The sequence below is a fragment of the Gopherus flavomarginatus genome, chromosome 4 (genome assembly GCF_025201925.1).
Source record: "Gopherus flavomarginatus isolate rGopFla2 chromosome 4, rGopFla2.mat.asm, whole genome shotgun sequence".
Classification (NCBI taxonomy): Eukaryota; Metazoa; Chordata; order Testudines; family Testudinidae; genus Gopherus; species Gopherus flavomarginatus.
In genome coordinates, this window is record NC_066620.1 from 81,580,784 (window position 1) to 81,602,786 (window position 22,003).

Consider the following 22,003-nt stretch of genomic DNA (forward strand, 5'->3'; position numbering starts at 1 on the left):
CCCCGCCTCCCATTGGTCTTCCCCTCGGAAACACTAAGCCGCTCCTCCTCCTTTTATAATCACAGAGTGGACACCGTAGAGGCTCCTGGGTAATGTAGTTCTTCAGTCACTCCTCATGGGGAGCCACGAACTACCCGGACCACAAATCCCATGATGCATAGCGGGGATGAGCTGCAGAGGAATGTGTACGGATAGCTCTTTTCTGAGTGGCTGTTGGTTGTGGTGCGTTTCCTGATTGGGCGAAGTTTCCACCTTGTTGCTTCGCGTCGCGGCGGCGATGCAGTGAGTGTTCAGCTGCCGCCTACCAGGGCATGGGGCTGATCAACTAGTTGGCCCGAATAGATAAACGTTGATTTTTTTTAAATGGGATTTTAATTAAACATCAATTTATTTCAGAAAAATAAACCTACTTAAAATTAAATGTGAAATTATTCAACTTATGGTCAGGCCTAAATTTTCATCTGTTAAAATAGTTAAGTACATGTTTTCTGCAACTTTTTATAACAAGTCTAGCCCCTGAAACCAGGGTTAGTCACAGCCTAAGCGCTTAGAACCACAGTTTGTTGAAGTGCTAAACCACTTTTCTGCAGATGCAAAAACATTCTCTTTTATTTCAGTTTATTTAACTATTTAAGTTCAATGACTAGTTTATTCAAAGTTAAAACACAAACTGGAAGTTGAGAAAGGCAGATAAGTTTGGTTTCCTCATCCAAAAATATGAATACAAATTAGGTTTGTGAGAATGAGATTGACTAGTTCTAAAATCTTGAACACAGTAACCAGAAACAATTAATTCATTAGCAACAGATACTTTTTGTCTAATAAATGAGTTTTATTATAAAAACACGTTTTGATACTTTTGAGAACATTTTATATCTAACTTATTCAAGAGTTTTATTTAAGTAATTAAAACATTTTAAATTGCTGGGTTTATGCATTTTTAATTTTATTTGAATTTCTTACCAAATAGAGCTTGAAACAAAACATGAGTAAAAAAATTATAATCGGAAGAAATAAATACATCATTCATCATTTTCTAACAAAAATATAAACATTAAAAATTGAACAAATGTAAGTTAAACTATAAAATTCCTTAATTGTATATAAATTTGGTGTGTATCCTCCTGGTTAGCAAAAAGCAACACCAAAATTGGTGTAAAGACTATATTTAGTGGCAAATCAACATGTGTTAAAGCTTACCAACCAATGAGACTTAACCTTTCAACTAAAAAGTACAAATGTAAAACAAGATTAAAACTGATTATTTAAATCATGGTTTCTTGCTTGCTAATTTAAATCAGTTCTAAAATCAGTGATTGAAATCAATCCACCTTGACGTTGGTACTTTGGGAGGGAATTACTGAACAAATGTCTCACAAGGATGCAGCATCTCCTGTGTGTTCTTATGGATGAGATACTGGACTGGGAATGAGGACTCCTGTGTACCAGGCTCAGACATAGACTTGGTGTGTGACCTTGAGCAAGTTACAGATAAAATATTTCTGACGTGAAAGCAGACTGTAGGTGCTCAAATTAAGATACCTTGGACCTAATTTTCAGAGAATATATTGCTCCCACTAACTTCAACTGTCATTTAAAACTGAAGGCAACCTTCCAATCATAGGATCTTTTGAAAGGAACACAATGAACAGAACAGTCTATTTTATATCATTGTGACTAGTCAAACACTCTAATAACAATATTATTTCTCTACCTGTAAAATCACAGCAGAAACTCCCAGCTCTGTCTCACTAGGACCACAGCCTTCCCTGCACCTTGCACCTACAGGGATTGGGTGTCATCAGCCCTATGGCAGCACAGGGAGCCCTCTGCAGCTCTACTGTCACAGCCCCTATTCAATCACTCGGATAACAGTAGGGCTGCAGAGGGCTGCTCCCTGCTTTGCAGCAGGAGCCATTCAGCAGTGGGATGGCTTCCCATAAATCAATGCCACAGACTCATCTGGAATACTGTGTGCAGTGCTGCTCCACTTCAGCTCAAAAAAGATATTGCAGGGTTAGAGGGAATTCAGAGAATGATCAGGGAGCATGAAAAACGCTCATACGAAAGACTGAAAAAAATAGGATTGTTTACATTACAAAAGGAAACCCAAAAGAGGAGACATGATAAAAGTAAAATAATGAATGGTATAGAATAGTGTAGATTGGGAGTTTACATTCGCCTGTCTCATAACACAAGAAACAAGGGGACATTCAATTAAATCTAAACGTGTAAAGTGTAAAACAAATAAAAGGAAACAACATCTAATTAGACCGTGGAGCTCATTGCCATTTGAAATCACTGAGGCCAAGAACTTAGCAAGATTAAAAAAGGGATTGGACATTTATGCGGAGATATAGGAAGAGAGGGACATGCATCAGGGCCCAAATGGGGCTCTGGGTGATTGCTACTTCCCATCACCCAACACAGATGTAGTGAGCTTAAATGGTGTCCATATAAATAAATTAAAACTACTGATTATTCCTCAAGATAGGCTTTTAATGACTTATGGTTATAAATGCAACACAGACAGAATACGAAAAGAAAAATTAAAGACCAGCATTGAATAAGAATTAATATAAATGACAAATTATATTGCAAACAAGCACAACTACAGGTAATATTATGCATTAACTACTTATTACTATAAAACCATGTTCTTAACATTGCCAGTTTTTACTGATGACAGGCACGAGTACATGCAAAGTTGTTATTACTTATTAACTATTAACCTTATAATTATTAAGGGCAGGAATAAAACTTGTAAGTACAAACAAAGATACTATAAATTGATTAACAACTTTCTACTATTTTTAAACAATTTAACACTAGTATTCAACTTTTACTACTATTTTGAATACTGCAGTATTAATATAATCTGAGATCAAATTATCCCAACACTACCATTCTTAATACTATAGTGTCAGTACAACTTGAGATCAAAACAGCTCGAGCAACCCAGACTTCTTTACTCCGTTACCTTATTTTGCATGCAACCAGACTATTTTACTTTAAAACCTTACCCTGCCGAGAATACATTATCCTTTAGTCGACCGCTCTTTGCATTGGCCAGGTGCAGATAGTCGGTGCAGTTCAGGTTTCCTTGGTTTAGACAGATCAAAGAGAATAACTTCTTAGACCAAGACACACACCCACACCTGAGATTCTACACATTTAATCTCATCTGCCCGCTGTGTTTTGAAGCAGGTCAACCAAGCAGGTTAGGCCAAATTTAGTGTTGTTGCTTTGGCTGTATAATTCATGCTTACTTATTTTCTTGTAGCCAATTATTGTTTTAGTTTATAAGTTATGCTCAAGGAGATAGCTTACTTCTATATAGACTACTGTCTCGACTGTGGTTATCCTTCATTTTCTAGGTAACTTACCTCTAAATGGGCTATTGGCTTGATTGTGGGTAAGGTTATCTTGATGACCTATGCCTAAAGGCTTAGCCCATCAAACGCACATAGGAATCAGTTTTTTGGCTGCAGCGTCTCTTAACCACAAGTTCCAAAGGTGGTTTCAATAAGCTGTACCAAGGGCATGACCCATTATACCATATATGAGTCAACATAAAATGTTATCTGGTTGTAGGCGACTTTTGACCACAAGTTGCAGCTTAATTTTGCAAAGCTTGTTTTGTTTTTTATTTATTTTTATTTTTTTTAAAGATTTTGCAAAGCTCACTCTATAAAGCTTCCGGAAGCTTTAGGCCTAACACTGCCAATACTTTGTTCATCTTAAGCTTGACAACACTCTTGCTCAAATTAATCACGATTTACATGAATGACAAGAATATCTAGAGTTATAAGTAATGGTAACACAATTTTTGGAAGGGATATTAAGCCTCAGCATCAACACACAAGCCAGTTTTTAACTACTAGCAATCAGGATGAGATCGAATATGGGTTGCAGTGTCAGGAATCAGGGCCTGCAACAGATCCAGTCTCTGGGCCACCTAACAAACACAGCTGGCCTGTAGTAAGCTGCCTGACTGGCTACACTGCTAGGCTGGTTGGAAGAGTTACAAGAGTAGACCAGCTCTAAAACCCAGCTACAGCAGTTACTCCTGGGGGAATTCTGCACCAACAAATTCTGCGCACAATATTTTAACATTCTGCAAATATTATTAGTCAAAATAACACCACATAATCACACCCGTTTCAATTATTTTGGTAATTTATTTCAAAATATCTGTCAACAAGTATGTCTGTAACAATACAGACAAAAATGATTCAGGAAATGTTTTTTGACACATAGATTCCTTACTAGGCATATTAATACAGAACTTTGAGTAATAATTCATTTGAACTACAATATAGAAACATATTTCCTGATCCCCTGAGAAGCAGTGCAAAAGCTTGGGGGAGTCAGGGGTAATGGAGGAGGGAAGTAATTGCTGGGAAGGAACCTGGAGGGCTGTTGGGTGTGGGAAGTATGAAATAGTTTTTTTGAAGGGGGGAGGGATTATTAGGGAATTGGGGAGCCTCCCCCATGTAGACCTTGGCTGACCCCTAGCCTCCCCCATTCAGTCAGGCACATCTACTCTGTCCCCATGTGTCCCTTCACCCCCATTCCCATGTGGACCTGCACCCCCACTTTTGAAAGGCTGCCAACCCGAGATAGAACAAGGTCTAAAACAATATATGGCAATACAAACATTTCACTGCAAACATTTCATTGTAATGTATAATAGCTTTTTAGGGAAAGGCATTTTGAATATGAAACACTTCTAAAAATAACAATGCTGCTGTCAGTGTTCCATACTGCTTTTTCTATTATGAGCAGTGTATTTTTTTGCCATTACAAGAGGGAGGAACCTACAAAACAGCCTAATACACTGTTGCAAGAGCGTGCAGTGAAATTTAGAAGAGTGCATCAGTATTTCAGGAACATGGATACTGTACCAATCTCAACAGCAATGAGGCGAGCAGATATTTTAGCTGTACTGTGTTGCGGCCTCTCCCATCACTTCTGCAAAGTCAAAAGCACATGTTAGTTGCTACAGTCAAAATCAGTTGATCAGATGGATTAAATTGACTAAAGGAAAAGTCCACATCACAACTGAGAAGCACTTATTTTTCCTTCTTGCCACTCGTTTTTCTCTTCTCTTGTGTTGTCTCAGACAAAAAAATAAAAAAAAACATTGGTTCAGATTCAGTCAGTAATTTTGGGATAAATCAAACACATGACCCTCACAAAAGCACATAAATCAGTTACAAGCAGTTATTTTTCAGGTACATGACCCCATGTCAAGTGAAGCAAATAAAATTAAATTGTACATTCCTCTTAAAAATAATTATGCTTTTTAAATTGATGTACATAGCATTTAGATACCAGGGTGATTAATATATTATAAACAGACAGTTAGGTCACATCGTTTAACTGTTCTCATCTCCTGTATATGTTTGATTTCTCAGTTAACAAAAGAGAATCAAATCCCTAGCAGTTCTGAGAAACTTTCACCCCTAGCAGTTCTGAGAAAAAAATGATTCCTGATGTAAATGAGAGAAAATCCTCAAAGAAACAGAATGACAAATCAGTGTGTATAACAGAAGTGTCTCTCTGTTTGGAACTCCTCCATCCTCCCAAAAACTTGAAAAGCAAAATTAGTCAACCAGAAAATTTTTAACACAGGAATTAGGCATACACAGTTAGATATTGATATTGCTACATATACTACCCACAGTATTTGAAGCTGAGAATGCAGAAAATAAATCTATAGCTATCATGATTGTGCTGTTGTGCTTTGTAAACAGTACATTTAGGGCATTTTCCAATCGGTACTGAATCATTATTTATTTAACTGTGCCAGTGTGGTTGACCCTGTACAAGACTCAATGAAAAAAAAAAAAGCTTATCTAATAGGAGGACACACAGAAGGCAAGATGTGCTGGGCAACTTGGAAGGGAATAATTTAGAGAGTTGTTATACAGACAGTATAAGTATTATGAAGGTGCTGGTCATGACAACATAATTCAGTTTGCACTGGGTTTTTCACCTAATGGAGGGATTCAATCTCATCATCTCATCTCAACCCTGCATGGCCATGTTGTTCTGCCAATACAAAGTCCAGCTCTGTGAACTCAGCAGTGAGGTGAGCATAGTACCTGGCTAGGAAACAAAGCCTGGACCAGGCAGTTAGATGTAGCAGGAGCATGGTGACGGAATGCAGAGACTCATGCACACAAGGAAGAAGGTGAGAGGGAAGAAGGAAGGAGAGTGTGTGAGAGAAAATAGAAAAAAAAACAGGTAAGAAGAGACGCAAGAGTCAATATGGAAAGAAAAGAACTCAGATGTGGCACTGAAATCAGATAAGTGCGTCTGTCCTGTGCTGTAGTACTGAGCTGGGATACTCAAGGGAAGAATATGGCAGGGAAGGCTGGGAGGGAGAAGTAGGTAGTGCTGCAAATATGGGAACAAACTGGGGAAATCCGTAGGTCAGTGTGGCTAAAAAGTGAGTAGTACTTCCAGAGATTTAGTATCTTTTGGACAAAGTCTGGGCAAGACTGGTGCAGCAAGATGGGGAGGTTCCTGGAGCTTGAAGTTTGGTATAGGGGTGTAGGATACATATAAAAGTAAAGAATTTGAATTAGTTTAAAGTTTGGTTAAGAAATATATGTGTGTTGTAAAGAAAGGCCTTTGACTAGCAAGTAGAAGGAAGGCCTTGAAAGTGATGAGGTATAAAGCGAGAAGGAATGAATTAGGGAGGATGTCTGGTTCAAAGAATAACCGATATGTGAAAGTTTCTAAAAACAAAGTCTCTGACTGATAAGGGTGACTGCAGATGGTTTTATATAAGAAAAAGAATCTGTCTTAAAATGAGCCAACATGGCCTTTCCCACCCCATACCAGTGTTATCTCAAAAACTAGGGCCTATGTGAACAAAGATGCAAATTAAAAACTGTTGGTCAGCAGGAAGGAGGGGAAGAGAGAGGGAGGAAACTCCTCGGGGAGAAAGGAGGGTGTAAATCATATCTGAATTAAGACTGGAAATAAGGGTGAACCGTCTCACATTGGTTTTTAGCTGAAGTCAATCATTGGCAATGTTTGTTGAAGGGTATAAAAAGGTGAACTCTTAAAGGGTTCATCATTAATACCTACCTGACCAGGCTGGAGCCTACTAACATGGATCTAAGCATCCCTGGATTTAGCCTGTTTGTAAGTATCTTGATCAAATGCTTATACATGTTTTGTTACTGTTTGGATGTAGTAAATTGCTTATTATTTAGGCTTTTTAGGCGTGTTTAGAGCAATTGTATAAATACCATTTGGCTTTTTGATTTAATAAAGGAACTTATACTTAAATTAGTGTTGTGGTAACATCCTGCATAAATAACAATTATTCCAACAAAGGGAGCTGTAGCAGGGTATTCTGGGGACTTGCAAAGTCTGCTGCTATTCGGCAAACTTTCTGCATTTCACAGACACTTAATGAGGCAAACAAGTGTGTGCATCTCCTTAAATGAACAGACAGATCTTAATATTCCTCTGAATGTTGCAGAAGAGAGCTGGACATATCAGACCACATGAGTCCAGGGAAGTTTGGACAGGAGGTATGTTGGTGTCTGGTAAAGACATGAGTGTGAGAGATAACTGCTGGCAGGCTGCGTGGTCCTTGTGTGCAGAGATTTTGCCAGGTGGCAGCCCCAGAAGGAAGGTCTGGGGCAGGCTGAGTATCGACTGCAGTCAAGTTTGCATGATGGCAGACAAAGAAGACATGTCGCAACACATCCTTCCCTGACTGCAGCCTCCAAACTTGCCTGCAGGTGGCACCTTTCTTTCAAAAAAGGTTGATAAGCAGCATGCCCTTGCCAATATCCAAATCCTGTTAACAGCGACGTTAATGATACGGGATTGGTTCCCAGCAACGTTACCATTAACTGGAAGTTGTGAATCTCAGGATTTCTCTTAAGTGAAATCTACTGTAGTTACGTATATCAGACTACCCCTAAAAATGTAATTTTCAGTCAATTCTCATGCAATACATTTTTTTAATCAGGCAGTATTTGCTGCCGCTGATCCATTTAAAATGAGGAACTCCAAGTATGGCTGAATTAGCAATACCTTTGTCAGATTTTCTCATCTTCCACCCACTCTTCTTTTGGTCAAGCACAAAACTGATTGAAGCAAATTTCAAATTTGATTTCCATTAATTGGTTGTAAGGAAAGATGAACATCTTATACAAAATCATCCAGACAGCATGGAACAGATTGTTTTTCTGGCAGCAAAAACTGAGAGATTGTTAGATGAAAACATAATATAGTTATGTAAATATCCTCACCGTTCACTGATTTTTGCCCTAGTTTTAATCAAGACCAGGAAAAACTAGTTGTATCACAGTTACGCGTAATCGGTAGCTGATAATTTATGAATTAGGTAATTTTAAGTGTAATACCTATGGTCTTCCAACACAATTTTATAAACAAAGGGAGGAGTTCTGCATAACTTACACACCATGTAGTCTTTCCAAATGGCAGGATGTGCATGTCCTTTAAAGTTCTCTCTCCCTTTCAATTAAAACAGTTTAAGTACTGTGATTTGTTTCATTTTGGCTCTTCCAGAGGAAGGAGCTAACATTGAAACACTATGCTAGATGAACTGCTCTCACTTGGCTTCAAATAAGGAGAGAGCTGCAGATAATGAAGATATATCAGACCAATCTCTCAGCAGGAAGGTGTTCTTCACCTCTGGGTGGCTCAGTACAGGAAAAAGAAAGAAAAAAATCAATATCCCTTTCCTGAAACAGTAAATCCTCAAAGCCTAGTTACAGGAGTTCCATTTAAATCCTCATCCAGCAAAAGCTTCCACTGTTCCAGGCAGAACACTTATGTGCTACTGCTTTCAAACAGGTTTTTTTTTTTAAAAATGCAGAGGTAGCTCCTTGAAAACGAATTTGTCTATAACCTTGAGAAGACAGAGCAATGAAGGCTAGAATAAAGATGTAGCATCTACTGAGCCCCATGCACAGCTATTACGTTTGATAGGAGTTCACATTTGCTACGTGTACTGTAATTAGAACTGATCCAACAATGTAAAGGTTGACAAAGAGTGAAGTTCTCTAATGGCAAGTGCATTTCTAAATGCCACATTTAGTATTTTACATTACAGTGAAAATAAAGTAGCATATACTACCACAGGATGTTGAGTTGCCCTTTTGGGAAAGGCTGCTGCTGGAGCTTTACAGGCCATAAGAAAGCAGGAAATTAATTGGCTGGGTTAACCCTTGAGAGGAGGTGGGGGTGGAGCCAAGGTTTAGTGTGGAAATGGGAGAAGAAATGTTTAGCACATCATTCGGGTCCTCATTCAACAAAGCATTTAGGCATATTATGCAAAGGTAAATTAGAGTGAAAAGATTTTTGGAGAAAATACTGCAGTCTATTCCCTCATTCTTTACACTTCTGCCACTTATGTGCAAAACACATTCAAGAGACGAGTTTTTAAAAAAAAATATTGGAAACATTAGGTTCTATTTCAATCTGTAGAATCAAAGCAAAAAAGGAAGGAACGACAGCAGCACTGAGGCTGTTGCTCTAGCCGTTAGGAAATGGAAAGTTCGGAAAATGTCTAAAATGCCTGGAGGAGAACGAGAAAGAAAATGGGTGGTGGTTGAGATCATGCCTAGTCCGTAAATCCAGCTGTCATTAGATAAGGAAGAGGAGAAAGTATGTGGAGTTAAGTTTTTGGGGGCTTGGTTTTAGAATCTAGAAGTTTCTGGAAGGTGACTATTGTACCTGATAGTAATGATATATAAATATAAAACATTAACTCATTTTATTTTTCCCTAGGGCAGAATTTATTGGGTGGTTTCTCATCCTAACTGTAGTAAGAGAGCTGCTGCTTAACACAGCTGAAAAACAGCTACTCACCTTCTTGTAACTGTTGTTCTTCGAGATGCGTTCATGTCCGTTCCAATCAGGTGTGTGCACATGCACAGTAGCCAGAAGATTTTTCCCATAGCAGCCTCCTGTCTGCTCAGCCTGGGCACCCCCAGGAGTCATGCCTTCATGATGCTCAATACAGAGCCCTGCCGACCCACCACCCCCTCAGATCCTTCTAGTTAGCTTCTCTGAAAGAGGGGTAAGAGGGTGGGTATTGAAATGGACATGAACACCACATCTCGAAGAACAGTTACGAGAAGAAGAAAAACGGTTACTCAAGTGCTTGTTCATGTCAATTCCAATCAGGTGATGCACAGGCCTAAGTTTAAGAGGTGGGGTTGGAGTCTTCCACTGGTTGGAGTACTACCCGTCCAAAGACTGCATCGTTTCTGGCCTGTTGGATAATCGCATAGTGCGTGGTGAAAGGTGTGCATGGAGGACCACCTCACCGCTCTGCAGATTTCCTGAGTGAGAACCTGCGCCAGGAACGCTGTTGATGAAGCCTGCACCCTGGTAGAGTGCGCAGTGATTGAGGGTGCAGGAACGCCCACAGATTGTAGCAGTCACCAATGCAGGACGTGATCCATGATGAAATGCGTTGTGATGACACATGCAGAGCTTTCAGTCTGTCTGCCACTGCCACAAATGACTGGACCGATTTTCTGAATGGCTACATTCTCTCAATGTAAAAGGCTAGTGCCCTGCGGACATCCAGAGAGTGAAGTCTCTGCTCCTTGCTGGTGGAGTGCAACTTGGGGTAGCGTAGTGGGATGATCACCCCGCTCCAGGTAGAAAGGGGTTAAAACAAGCTCTGTGAAAGGGCTGCCCTGAGGAGCCACTCAGGGCAGTGCAGGTAGCAGCCAATCTGGGCCCAGTAGGGCTGGTATAAAAAGGGCTGTGAGCTAGGCGACAGGCAGTCTCACTCCAGGCTTGAGGTGGGAAGGACTAGGCTGCCTGAGAGCACAGGATATCTTCAATAGAGCAGTGCTGGGGAAGAGTCAGGCTGAGTTGGGGAGCTCAAGCCTGGCAACCTCCCAGGCTGAGGCCTGACAGGAAGGTCTAAGTAGGTACTGGGACTGCAGGGAAAGGCAGCAGGTCCAACCCCCTAGCCAATGATGAGCGGCCATTGCAGACTGCAGTTTGCCTCTGAGTAAAGGGGCTAGATAAGGACTGGCAGTGGATCACTGATGTGAGGTGGACTCAGAGGAGTGGGGTTCCCTGGGTGAGAGGCAGTACCCCCAAGGTAAGGGGCACCATGGTCCGGGAGGGATGTGGGGCCTATACGTGGTGAAGATAAAAGGGACTGCAGAGGGGTAGGTAACAGAGAACAAGACACTGGACCATAGAGGACGCTCCAGGGCAGAGTGCTAATTCTGAGATGACCAGCAGGAGGCACCACTAGTGAGTCAGCCATCTGCTACAGGAGACTACTGGAAGAAAGATGTCCAGGTTGATGTGAAACTGTGATTCAACTTTTAGGAGGAAAGCAGAGTGAGGCCTGAGCTGTATCTTGTCCTTCTAGAACACGGTGTAAGGAGGCTCTGATGTTAGGGCCTTGAGCTCAGATACCCTCCTGGCAGAGGTTATCGCTACCAGGAATGCCACCTTATAAGAGGTACAGCAAGGAGCATGTAGCCAACGGTTCAAAGGGTGGTCCTATGACCACCTCAACCTGGGACCAGGTTGAGGTCCCAGGTGGGGACCGCCAGATGGATGTGGGGGCACAGCTTGTCAAGCCCTTCTAAAAATTGGCTGACCATAGGATTAGCAAACACTGAGTGCCCCCTTCGCACCGGATGGAAGGCCAATATGGCAGCTAAGTGCACTCTTATTGAGGACAAAAGCCCTTGCTACTTCAGATGGAAGAGGTATTCCAGAATAAGCAGCACTGAGGCTAGTGTCGGGCATGAATAGTGCTGCACCGACTAGATAAGAGGCAAGGTAGGTGGCTCTAGTAGAGGGTTTCCTGCTGCCAAGAAGACCTAGTTGAACCTGTTCTGAACAGGAAAGCTCCATTTGGTTCAACCATGGAGCTTCCACACTGTGAGGTGAAGCAACACAAGGTTCGGATGTTGAAGATGACAGGGACCTTGCATCAGAAGGTCCGGGAAGAGCGGAAGGGTGACCGAGGCTTCCACTGACATGTCTAGGAGAGAGGTGTACCAGTGCTGATGGGGCCAGGCTGGTGCTGTCAATATGACCTAAGCTCATTCCCTCCAGATCTTGAGGAATACCTTCTGAATGAGTAGTATGGGCGGAAAGGAAATCGCTTTCCCATGGAATGAGGAATGTGTCCACTCTGAAACCTAGGCTGTGATTCTGGAAGAAGTAGAACTGCTGGCACTTCCTGTTGTGTCGCATGGCAAATAGGTCTAACTGAGGAAAGCTCCACCTCCGGAAGATTGAAAATGCGATGTCAAGGCAAAAGAGACCACTTGTGGACTTGAAATGACCTGCTGTGGTGGTCTGCTAGCTCATTTTGTACATACACAGATGTCCCTTCAATCCTCCTGAAAGATCTCGATGAAACGTTCACAGAGGTACTCTGTAATCCTTAGCCAAAGGTTTGAGAAGAATGCCTTATTTCTTCCTGCATGGTAGGACACATTCCCAGCCACTCACCAGCAACTTCAGCAGGCACCATTGCAGTACACAAGCTAGTAGCATATGGACCCAGGTGGCTTCGGGATGCCAGCAGCAGCTGTGCTCACTCTGCCTGTGTTATCTTCAGGAGTGCTATATCAGCTAAAATCACCACTGCCTGTGGTAAATAGCACCAGTATTCAGTGCCAACTACTACTAGAATCATGGAACCCAGCAATTTCCTCATTTTCCCAACTCCTGGTGGGCCATACTCACCCAGGCTCATGCTGTGACTGGCCCAGTACACAGGCAATTCCAAGCAGATGTGAGAATGTAGTCTTAAAACTTTAGGGGGAACAAAGGGAGCAAGCTCAGCGTCTTGAAAGTTTGTCAGTGTATTCACTATAGAAACAATTGTACCTCCGCGTTTTATCTTCAGCTGCTGTCACTGCAGCCTCCAGGGTCTCCCCCTCTACACCTCTGGGACGCCTGAGCCAGTAAGGAGAAAAGGGGACTTGGGATGACCTGTTCAAAGAGATCTGCATGCCCATGCTGCATTGGACAATGAGCACAGGGCCTGGATGATGAATACTGAGCAGAAGGAAAGAGTGGACAGGAGAAAGGCCTGGGAGACCCAGCAGAAGGAGGAAGGAAATGCACCAGGACATAATGGGACTTTTCAGGCAGCAAACACAGATGCTGTAAACTCTGGTGGATTTGCAGGTCCAACAATCCTAGGCTTGTGTCCCTCTGCAGCCCACTGAGAACTCAATCAGGACCACCCTATTTCCTGCTCTCCCCACCCCACCATTTCACATGGCATCAGAAATCACTGCACTATCCCTGTCACTGCTCCCTGGGGGCCATTAAAGACAATCACAGCTTCACATGAACTGTGGCTTTCATATGGCAGTGTGTGTATGTGTAAATGAAACAGACATGAATATCATTTCCCTTTCAAAAGTTCTATTCTTAATGTATTAAGTTTTGTTAATTTTTGTAATGTATTTGTTTTAAAATTGTCCATTTCTTGCACTGATTTTGTACATAATACAACTCTATTATTTGGAATATAATTCATCTTTATTAATTCACAACATATGCTGCCGAGAGATCAGCAGTTCTGAACATAATTAGCTGTTATCGCATAGTGTCACACAACTTGTAGGATCATTTACAAACAAAATTACTAGGTGCACTCACAGACAGCAATCACCACATAACTCCTACCAGGCCACCAAAAAACATGGCCAGGTAGAGAACACTACAAAATGCTAGCTCGTTGTTAAAATGGTCTTTTAAAGGCTCTGAGACATATACCTCTAAGTTGAGCTCTTTTAAGGACCCTGGTATCTGGCTGTTCAAATTCAGCAGACAGTCACTCCACCTTTGCCCTTCACTCCGGCAGAAACTTTTCCCCATCACTTCACATATAGCATGCAGGACACAGCAGATAGCTATAATCATTGGGATATTTTTCTCACCAAGGTCCCATCTTGCAAGTAAACAATGTCAGCAACCCTTCAAATGGCCAAAAGCACATTCACCTGTCATTCTGCATGTGCTGAGCCAACAGTTGAACTGTTCCTTGGTGCTGTTGAGGTGGCTGGTGCATGGGTACATGAGCCTGGGGTAGGCAGGGTCACCCATGATCAGTATTGGCATTTGAATGTTCCCTGTGGTAATTTGTTGGTCAGAAAAGTGTCTTCTTGTAGCTTTCTGAACCCTGTGTTCTTAAATGAGTGTCATGCACCTTCCCTGACCAGCCCACACTGATGTCAATGAAGCATTTCCAGTGATTGACCAATGTTTGCATAACCATAGAAAAGTAGCCCTCTCTGTTGATGTACAGTGGCAAGGTGCTCTAATGCCAAAATAGGGATATGCACGTTATTACTCCACTGCAGTTTGGGAACTCCACTGCTGAAAATCCATCCATCATGTCCTGCACACTGCCTAGAGTCACAGTCCTGCATAGGAGGCAGCAATTAAGGGCCACTATGGTGGATTTCCTCACTCCAAATTGCTACTGGTCAGTCAGGAATCAATTTGGCATCACAAGTTTCACAGTGCAATTGCCACTTGCTTCTCCACCATCAGTGCAGCTCAGTGCACAGATCCAGAAATGTGGTCTTGCACATCTGAAAGTTCTGTAGCCACTGCTAATCATCCCAAAACTTATGATCCCACAAGTTAGTGCTTGTTTCTTGGGCCCAGAAGCAGCGTTCCACCATCTGCAGCTGCTCCATTAATGCTAATAACTTTGAACTAGTTCTCAGTGTCCCACAGCAATTTGTCCTCCAAGGAATAGTTATGTTCCCTACTCATTTAGTTCTTGTTGCTCTGCAAATATTCCAGGATTGCATATCCTGGACTTGCAATGCTCAGGACAACAGAGCAGAGCCATGTAGGCTCCATGCTACTGACAGATGGTGGACAGTGAGTCAATAGCAAACTGGGAAGTTGACCCCATGCTCCTAGTCACCCCTGCATGACTTATTTTAGCCCCTTCATTCATTGCCAAAACTTCCCAAAAGACATTGTGCTGGATTGCACAGTGGGATAGCTACATTGCATTCTATCAATACAAGCCCCACGGTGAGTATGCACACCACCAACACAAGGAGCCAAGTAGGCATGTGCACAAGCGATGTACTAACTGTGGTGGCAGTATGCCAACATAAAACTTTGACATATGTTTGTAGTGCAGATGTGGCCCTAGTGCCACCCAGACATTGAAATTAGAACTATTGGATTACGTGCATACATATTTTCTCAATTACATTTAAAGTTTAAGACATTAAATCACAGGGAGAATTTTTGGCAATATATCTGAAGCACAGAGGTAACTAAAGACAGTAGGTGACTATTTGCTATGTTACTATTTGCAGTTAATTTTTTTTTTTTTTTTTTTTGGAAACTGTCACCAATGAAATGTTTTTTTAAACTTGCGTGCCAGCTTTAACATCCAATACAAGCCTTTGGCTATTGGTGCAGGTTTGACATATCTTCTGATTTGATATAACCAAACTAGTCTGCTCTAATACTTAAGAATCAGTGGAGTATTTACTTCCTTTGTACTTGTGATGCAATCTCTTAACTAAATTACCTAAAAAGGAGACTATCAAGAAATTGGGACTATGGTGGTATATCAGACCAGAGTGTTAGTGCCACTTGAATGGACAATGCCTGTGCCCTTGTTGGCCAAGCTAATGCTCTGAATGATTCATAGTAAAAATAACTCAATTTCAAATCCATTTGGCAACACTCATTTGCCTATTATACCACTATTCCCCACATCTGGCTCTGCGGCGACACATCTAGATTGGTTTGTTGTACAGAAAAAGTTATTGACCATTGTGGAGTCTTCCTTCTCCTTCCAGTCCACTTTAATAAAACCTATTTTTGTTAACTTTAAAAAGGACAGGGAATATATTGCAAAAAATGCTACCTAAATCTCCATGTTTAAAAATACACAAAAAGCTCCTAAACAGAGCAAATTCAATTTAATAAGGAAACTTAGTCGAACTTATCTTAAATCAGATTAAAACCTGCAATGTTCTTAGAGGACACAAACTCTATAGCTAAAATAAACACCACTGACTGTGCAGTGGAGATTACAACTGAAAGATTCACATGAAAAACTAAAATTAACAATTTTACCTTAACAGATCTATGCAAGTTTATTTCTCTGTGCAATATTTTGTAAGCAGTTGTAATTAAAGCTGCAGAGATAATGTGGTACATACAAATACCCTTCAATTACTACTTACACAATATTTAATATAGCAGTTTCTACAAGTAATTTTAAACAAGCATCATTTCTACACTTTTCTTTCCATCGATTTAGTAAGATAGTCTAGTTAATACATGCTGGTTCTAAAGTTTCCCTCCCCAAACCACAAGTCAAATCAATTAGTTAATTTTCATTTTCTCTGAACATTTTGCTTAAGTGTTCAACTAGTGCTACAAGTTCAGGGTTTCCCCCAAGTGACTCAATCTGTTTATATGCTTCAGATTCAAGCTTTTGCAGCGTCTGCCGAGTGTACTCAAAGGAACCTACATTCTCAAGGTAATGTACACAGTATTTTTTTATATCTACATTTTCTGTCCTTTGACGCAAAATATTCTGCACCTGAGTGCTTTCAGGTCTGGACCAAATAGCATGAATAGTTGGGAATGAGAACTTGCCCTCAGTTAAATCTTCACAAAAACTCTTGTTCTCACTATATTCTTTGGAGTGTAAATTAGCATAGTCGTCTCGTATTTGGAAGAAGAGCCCAAGTGTATTAAGGAGTGGTTTTAAGTCTCTTTTATAATTGGAGAACAACTGCATGAGGCCCACAGCTAATCCAAAGAGACCACCTGTCTTTTGCAGTACCATGGCTTTATACTGTGCTTCTGTAGGACAGGTGTATGTATCTCTCCAGTAAATATCCAAACCTTGGCCCTGATGCAGTTCCAGCAACTGACGAGTGAACACTTTCACAGCTTCTGGGTGATCAAGTGTTAAAACCTTCTGTAGACCAAGGAAATACACATAATTAGCAGAATTTATTACAGATGGAATTCCGTAGATGCTATGAGCCACTGGAAAGCCCCGTCGTAGCTTTGAGTTATCTTCAATGTCATCTATGAGTAAGCTGGCATTGTGCAACATCTCTGTCACTTCAATAATAACCTAATAATACAAGAAGAGAAAAAAGTCTTACATTGTAAAATAAGTTCTAAATTTGTGGATTATTTTGCATTTGCACTGCATTAACTAGTATTCTGCGTATTTTTAGTTGGTCCACCTCCTCCCTCTGTTGAGAGGGGCTCCCTAGAGCTCCATTATTGGCCTTCTGCATGAAAATTATCTAGTATTCTGCGTATTTTTAGTTGGTCCACCTCCTCCCTCTGTTGAGAGGGGCTCCCTAGAGCTCCATTATTGGCCTTCTGCATGAAAATTATGTTTGCAGCCACATCACACTGGTAGCTCACTGTCATTCTGAGATCGACCAACACCCCCAGGTCTGTCCTCCACTGTTGTTTTCATCAACTGATGTGCCTCCAGAGTGTGGCAGAAATTAGACCTTAAATTCATGACCTACATTTTTGTACTATTGAATTTCATCTCATTTCTGTTACTTCAATCTTCAAGGTCATCCAGATTTTCCTGTATAACATACTGATCCTCCTTCATACTGATGAGGCCTCCCAACTTTGTATCAGCAAATTTCATTAGTACACTCCTACCTTTTGTGCCAAGGTTATTCAGAAAAATATTGAACAAGATTGGTCTTGGAACCAATCCCTGAGGAACTCCTACTAGTAATCTCCCTTCAGAACGATAATTCACCCCTCAGTACAACTGGTGCTGTCTCCTCTTTAGCCAGGCAAGGGAGAAGTGTGGTTCCAAAATGGAAGCAGATGAACAGTCAGTCAGTGGGAAAGCTAGTATAAAATGGCAGAAACTGTAGAGAAAAGACACATGCTAGCATTGATATTGTATGAAATCAGAGTACATTAGATGAGGGCATAGCCTGTGAGATAAGCTGGAACAACTATTTTATGAGAGGAGACTAAGAGGTTAGCTTCGCAAAATGAAGGCCGAGAAGGGATATGAATTGCTTTTTATAAAATACATCAGGAGGTTAAAACCAGGGAAGGTGAAGAGCTATTTAAGCTAAAGAACTATAGTGCCACAAGGACAATTGGATATAAATTGACCATTAATAAATTTAGGCTGGAAATGATAAGGTTTTTAACCATCAGAAGAGTTAAGTTTCTGGAATGGCCTTGCAATAGGAATGTGGGGGGCAAACATCCTAATTAGCTTTAAGAAAGAGCTTGTCAAGCTCCAGGAGTGGGATTGTATGACAGGGATGTTTGGGGCGAGGAAGGGGAAGGAAAAAGGGGGCAACGCTCAGCCATCTTGGGGTCCCCTTCCAGTTTAGGTCTTATGTTCCTAAAGCTCATGCTTCAGGGCTTAAGCTGATCACTTGCATAGGGTCAGGAAGGGACATTCTCTCCCCTCCCAAAATTCATTTTTTGGATCACCTTCCTCTGAAGCATCAGATGGCTACAGATGGAGACAGGACACAGCGCAAGGTGGACCAGTGCTCTGAGATGGTATTGCGAATTTTCTCTCATATTCTTGCTCACATGCTCAGAATCTGATCGCCATACGCGGGGTTGGGAAGAAATTGTCCCCCAGGTCAGACTGGCAGTGACCTTGGGGTTTTTTTTTAGTCTCTACAGCTTGGGGCATAGGTAATTTGCGAGGATCATCTGGGTATCTTTCACTTAATTCCCTGCCATTGTATGTGCCTTAGGTATTGGTACATCTCAGTCTCTCCTATCCTCTTCCTGTGAGCACAGTAACTGTCTCCTGAGGGTTGTAACACTTTGGTCTAATTTCAATTGTTGAATTTAGGTGTGTGGATATCTGGATGGTGTTAGTGGCCTATAATATACAGGAACTCAGGGTATGTCTACACTATGGGATTATTCCCATTTTACAGAAACCGTTTTTTAAAAACGGATTGTATAAAGTCAAGTGCACGTGGCCACACTAAGCACATTAATTCGGCGATGTGCGTCCATGTACCGAGGCTAGCGTCGATTTCCGGAGCGTTGCACTGTGGGTAGTTATCCTGTAGCTATCCCATAATTCCCACAGTCTCCCCCACCCATTGGAATTCTGGGTTGAGATCCCAATGCATTATGGCACAAAAACAGTGTCGTGGGTGATTCTGGGTAAATGTCGTCACTCAGTCCTTCCTCCGTGAAAGCAATGGCACACAATCGTTTCGCGCCCTTTTTCCCTTGGATTGCCCTGGCAGACGCCATAGCATGGCAACCATGGAGCCTGTTTTGCCTTTTGTCACTGTCACCGTATGTGTACTGGATGCTGCTGACAGAGACGGTACTGCAGTGCTACACAGCAGCATTCATTTGCCTTTGCAAAGTAGCAGAGATGGTTACCACCCCTACTGCACCGTCTGCCATTGTAAATTGGCGATGACATGATGGTTATCAGTCATTTTGCACCGTTTGCAATTGGAAATTGGTGATGACAGTTATCAATCCTTTTGTACAGTCTGCTGCTGTCATGGGTGCTCCTGGCTGGCCTCACTGAGGTCAGCTGGAGGCGCGTGGACAAAAATAGGAATGACTCCCGGGGTCATTCCCTTCTTTATGTTTTTTTCTAAAAATAGAGTCAGTGCTGTCTAGAATATGGGGCAAGTGTATGAGAGAACCAGAAAGCACAGCCACTCCATGTCAGAGCCCCAGAGATCCGGCAGAAATGATGAGCTGCATGCTATTCTAGGGAGTGCCCCTGCAACAACCCCACCTGTTGCTTTCCTCCTCCCCCAACCCTCCTGGGCTACCATGGCAGTGTCCCCCCATGTGTGTGATGAAGTAATAAAGAATGCAGGAATAAGAAACATTGACTTTTTAGCAAGATAAAATGAGGGGGAGGCAGCCTCCAGCTGCTATGATAGTCCAGGCAGGACATTAAAGGGTGGGAGAGAGAGGAGCGTAGCCTTCTGCTGCTATGATAGTCCAGGGAGTACAGAATCTTTTCTTTAGACATGAAATGGGGGGGGGGAGGGGGCTGATGGAGCTCAGCCTCCAGCTGCTATGATGAGGACGGTTACCAAGCCTTTTGTATCATCTGCCGGGAATGACCAGGAGTCATTCCCATTTTTACCGAGGCCAGCCAGGAGCACTCACAGGATGATGAGGATGGTTTCCCACCATTTTGCACCGTCTGCCATCAGGAAAGGAAGGGGAGGGGAATGCTGCTGTTCAGCACCGCGTCTACCAGCAGCATGCAGTAGACATATGGTGACACTGAAAAAAGGCGAGAAACTATTTTTTTCCCCTTTTCTTTCATGGGACGGGGTGAGGGGGGGTAAATTGACGAGATATACCGTGAACCACCCCGGACAATGTTTTTGACCCTTCAGGCATTAGGAGCTCAGCCAAGAATGCAAATGCTTTTCAGAGACTGCGGGGACTGTAGGATAGCTGGAGTCCTCATTCCCACCCCTCCTCCCTCCATAAGTGTCCATTTGATTCTTTGGCTTTCCGTTACACTTGTCATGCAGCACTGTGCTGAGTCCCTGCTGTGGCCTCCGTCTATCATAGCCTGGAGATTTTTTCAAATGCTTTGTCATTTCGTCTTCTGTAACGGAGCTCTGATAGAACAGATTTGTCTCCCCATACAGCGATCAGATCCAGTATCTCCCGTACGGTCCATGCTGGAGCTCTTTTTGGATTTGGGACTGCATCGCCACCCGTGCTGATCAGAGCTCCACGCTGGGCAAACAGGGAATGAAATTCAAAAGTTTGCAGGGCTTTTCCTGTCAACCTGGCCAGAGCATCTGAGTTCAGATTGCTTTCCAGAGCGGTCACAATGGTGCACTGTGGGATACCACCTAGAGGCCAATACCGTTGAATTGCGGCCACACTAACCCTAATCCGACATGGCAATACCAATTTCAGTGCTACTCCCCTCGTCGGGGAGGAGTACAGAAATTGGTTTAAAGAGCTCTTTATATCGATATAAAGGGCTTCGTTGTGTGGACGAGTGCAGGGTTAATTCGGTTTAATGCTGCTAAATTCAGTTTAAAAGCGTAGTGTAGACCAGGCCTCAGGCTATATGATCTGATGATTTCTTCTGGAGTTGAACTATGAACACCATGGAAGGTGTTTAAAAAAAATAGAAAGCAGCAGCTTTCAACTGGATCCGGACATAAATAAGGAGACAGTGGAATTGACAGGATTGGGTAGTGTGGAAATATTTCTTTGTACTAGAGAGAAAGAACATAATTTTATACATTCTGAAATCAGACTAATAGGACTTGGGAAAGCCCTAGAGGAGAGAAATGGCAATAGTCTAGAAGAGATTAATAGAAATGTTCATCCATCCAGACTGGTGGAGCTAGTGTAGCAGTGTTCACAAACAATGGTGCAACGGTGGTGGGTGATATGTAGACTTGGAGTTGCAAGATGCAGCATTCATGAACAAGGATGACATTTTCTGTCAAAACTTTAAGTAAGGGAACAGTTGTTTGATGGTGCTTCTTTTGCTCAGAAGTGATTCTGACATTTAGCTGCCTGGTAAAGAAATTAAATCAATCCACAAATGTATTTGGTCAAGACAGCCAGTGTAGAACATAAAAGGTGTCAGAAGACATGTAATTTGATTGCCAGTGGCTTAAAAGTGATAGCTAAGTTAGGGGACAGGTAAACAGTCAGGAGATTGAAGACTGCAGTGATTTGAGAAATTAGCCTCGTAGGATCCCTTACCGAAGCCAAAGAAAGAAATGCTTAATAGAAAGAGCTGAATGCTGCGGACTGCCCCATATTACAAGACTTCATGCAGTTAAAGTCACAAGGAATTACAGAGAGGCGGCAGCTGCTCCATAGTTAAGGCTTAAGCCAGCTTTCCATTCTAAGTATGATTTTCAAACCTACCCCTTAGAGAAAAAAACAAAAACAAAAACCCAATTCCCTGATATTTCGTGTACTGTATCATCCCACT

At 42.0% G+C, this 22,003-nt stretch overlaps 1 protein-coding gene across 5 annotated transcripts in view; it reads right to left on the reverse strand.

Annotated features, from left to right (window-relative positions):
- Positions 1-13,526: 13,526 nt before the first annotated feature.
- Positions 13,527-22,003, reverse strand: part of GGPS1 (geranylgeranyl diphosphate synthase 1) — a 55,902-nt gene continuing 47,425 nt past the window's right edge. For 3 of the 5 annotated variants that reach the window (XM_050950452.1, XM_050950453.1, XM_050950455.1), the window contains one exon: positions 13,527-17,146. In XM_050950452.1, the coding sequence (XP_050806409.1) occupies positions 16,385-17,146 (762 nt within the window). In that variant the 3' untranslated portion in view covers positions 13,527-16,384. Of the gene's footprint in view, positions 17,147-17,703; positions 17,922-22,003 lie in introns of all 5 variants that reach the window. The other 2 variants (XM_050950457.1, XM_050950456.1) reach the window with 2 other exon arrangements.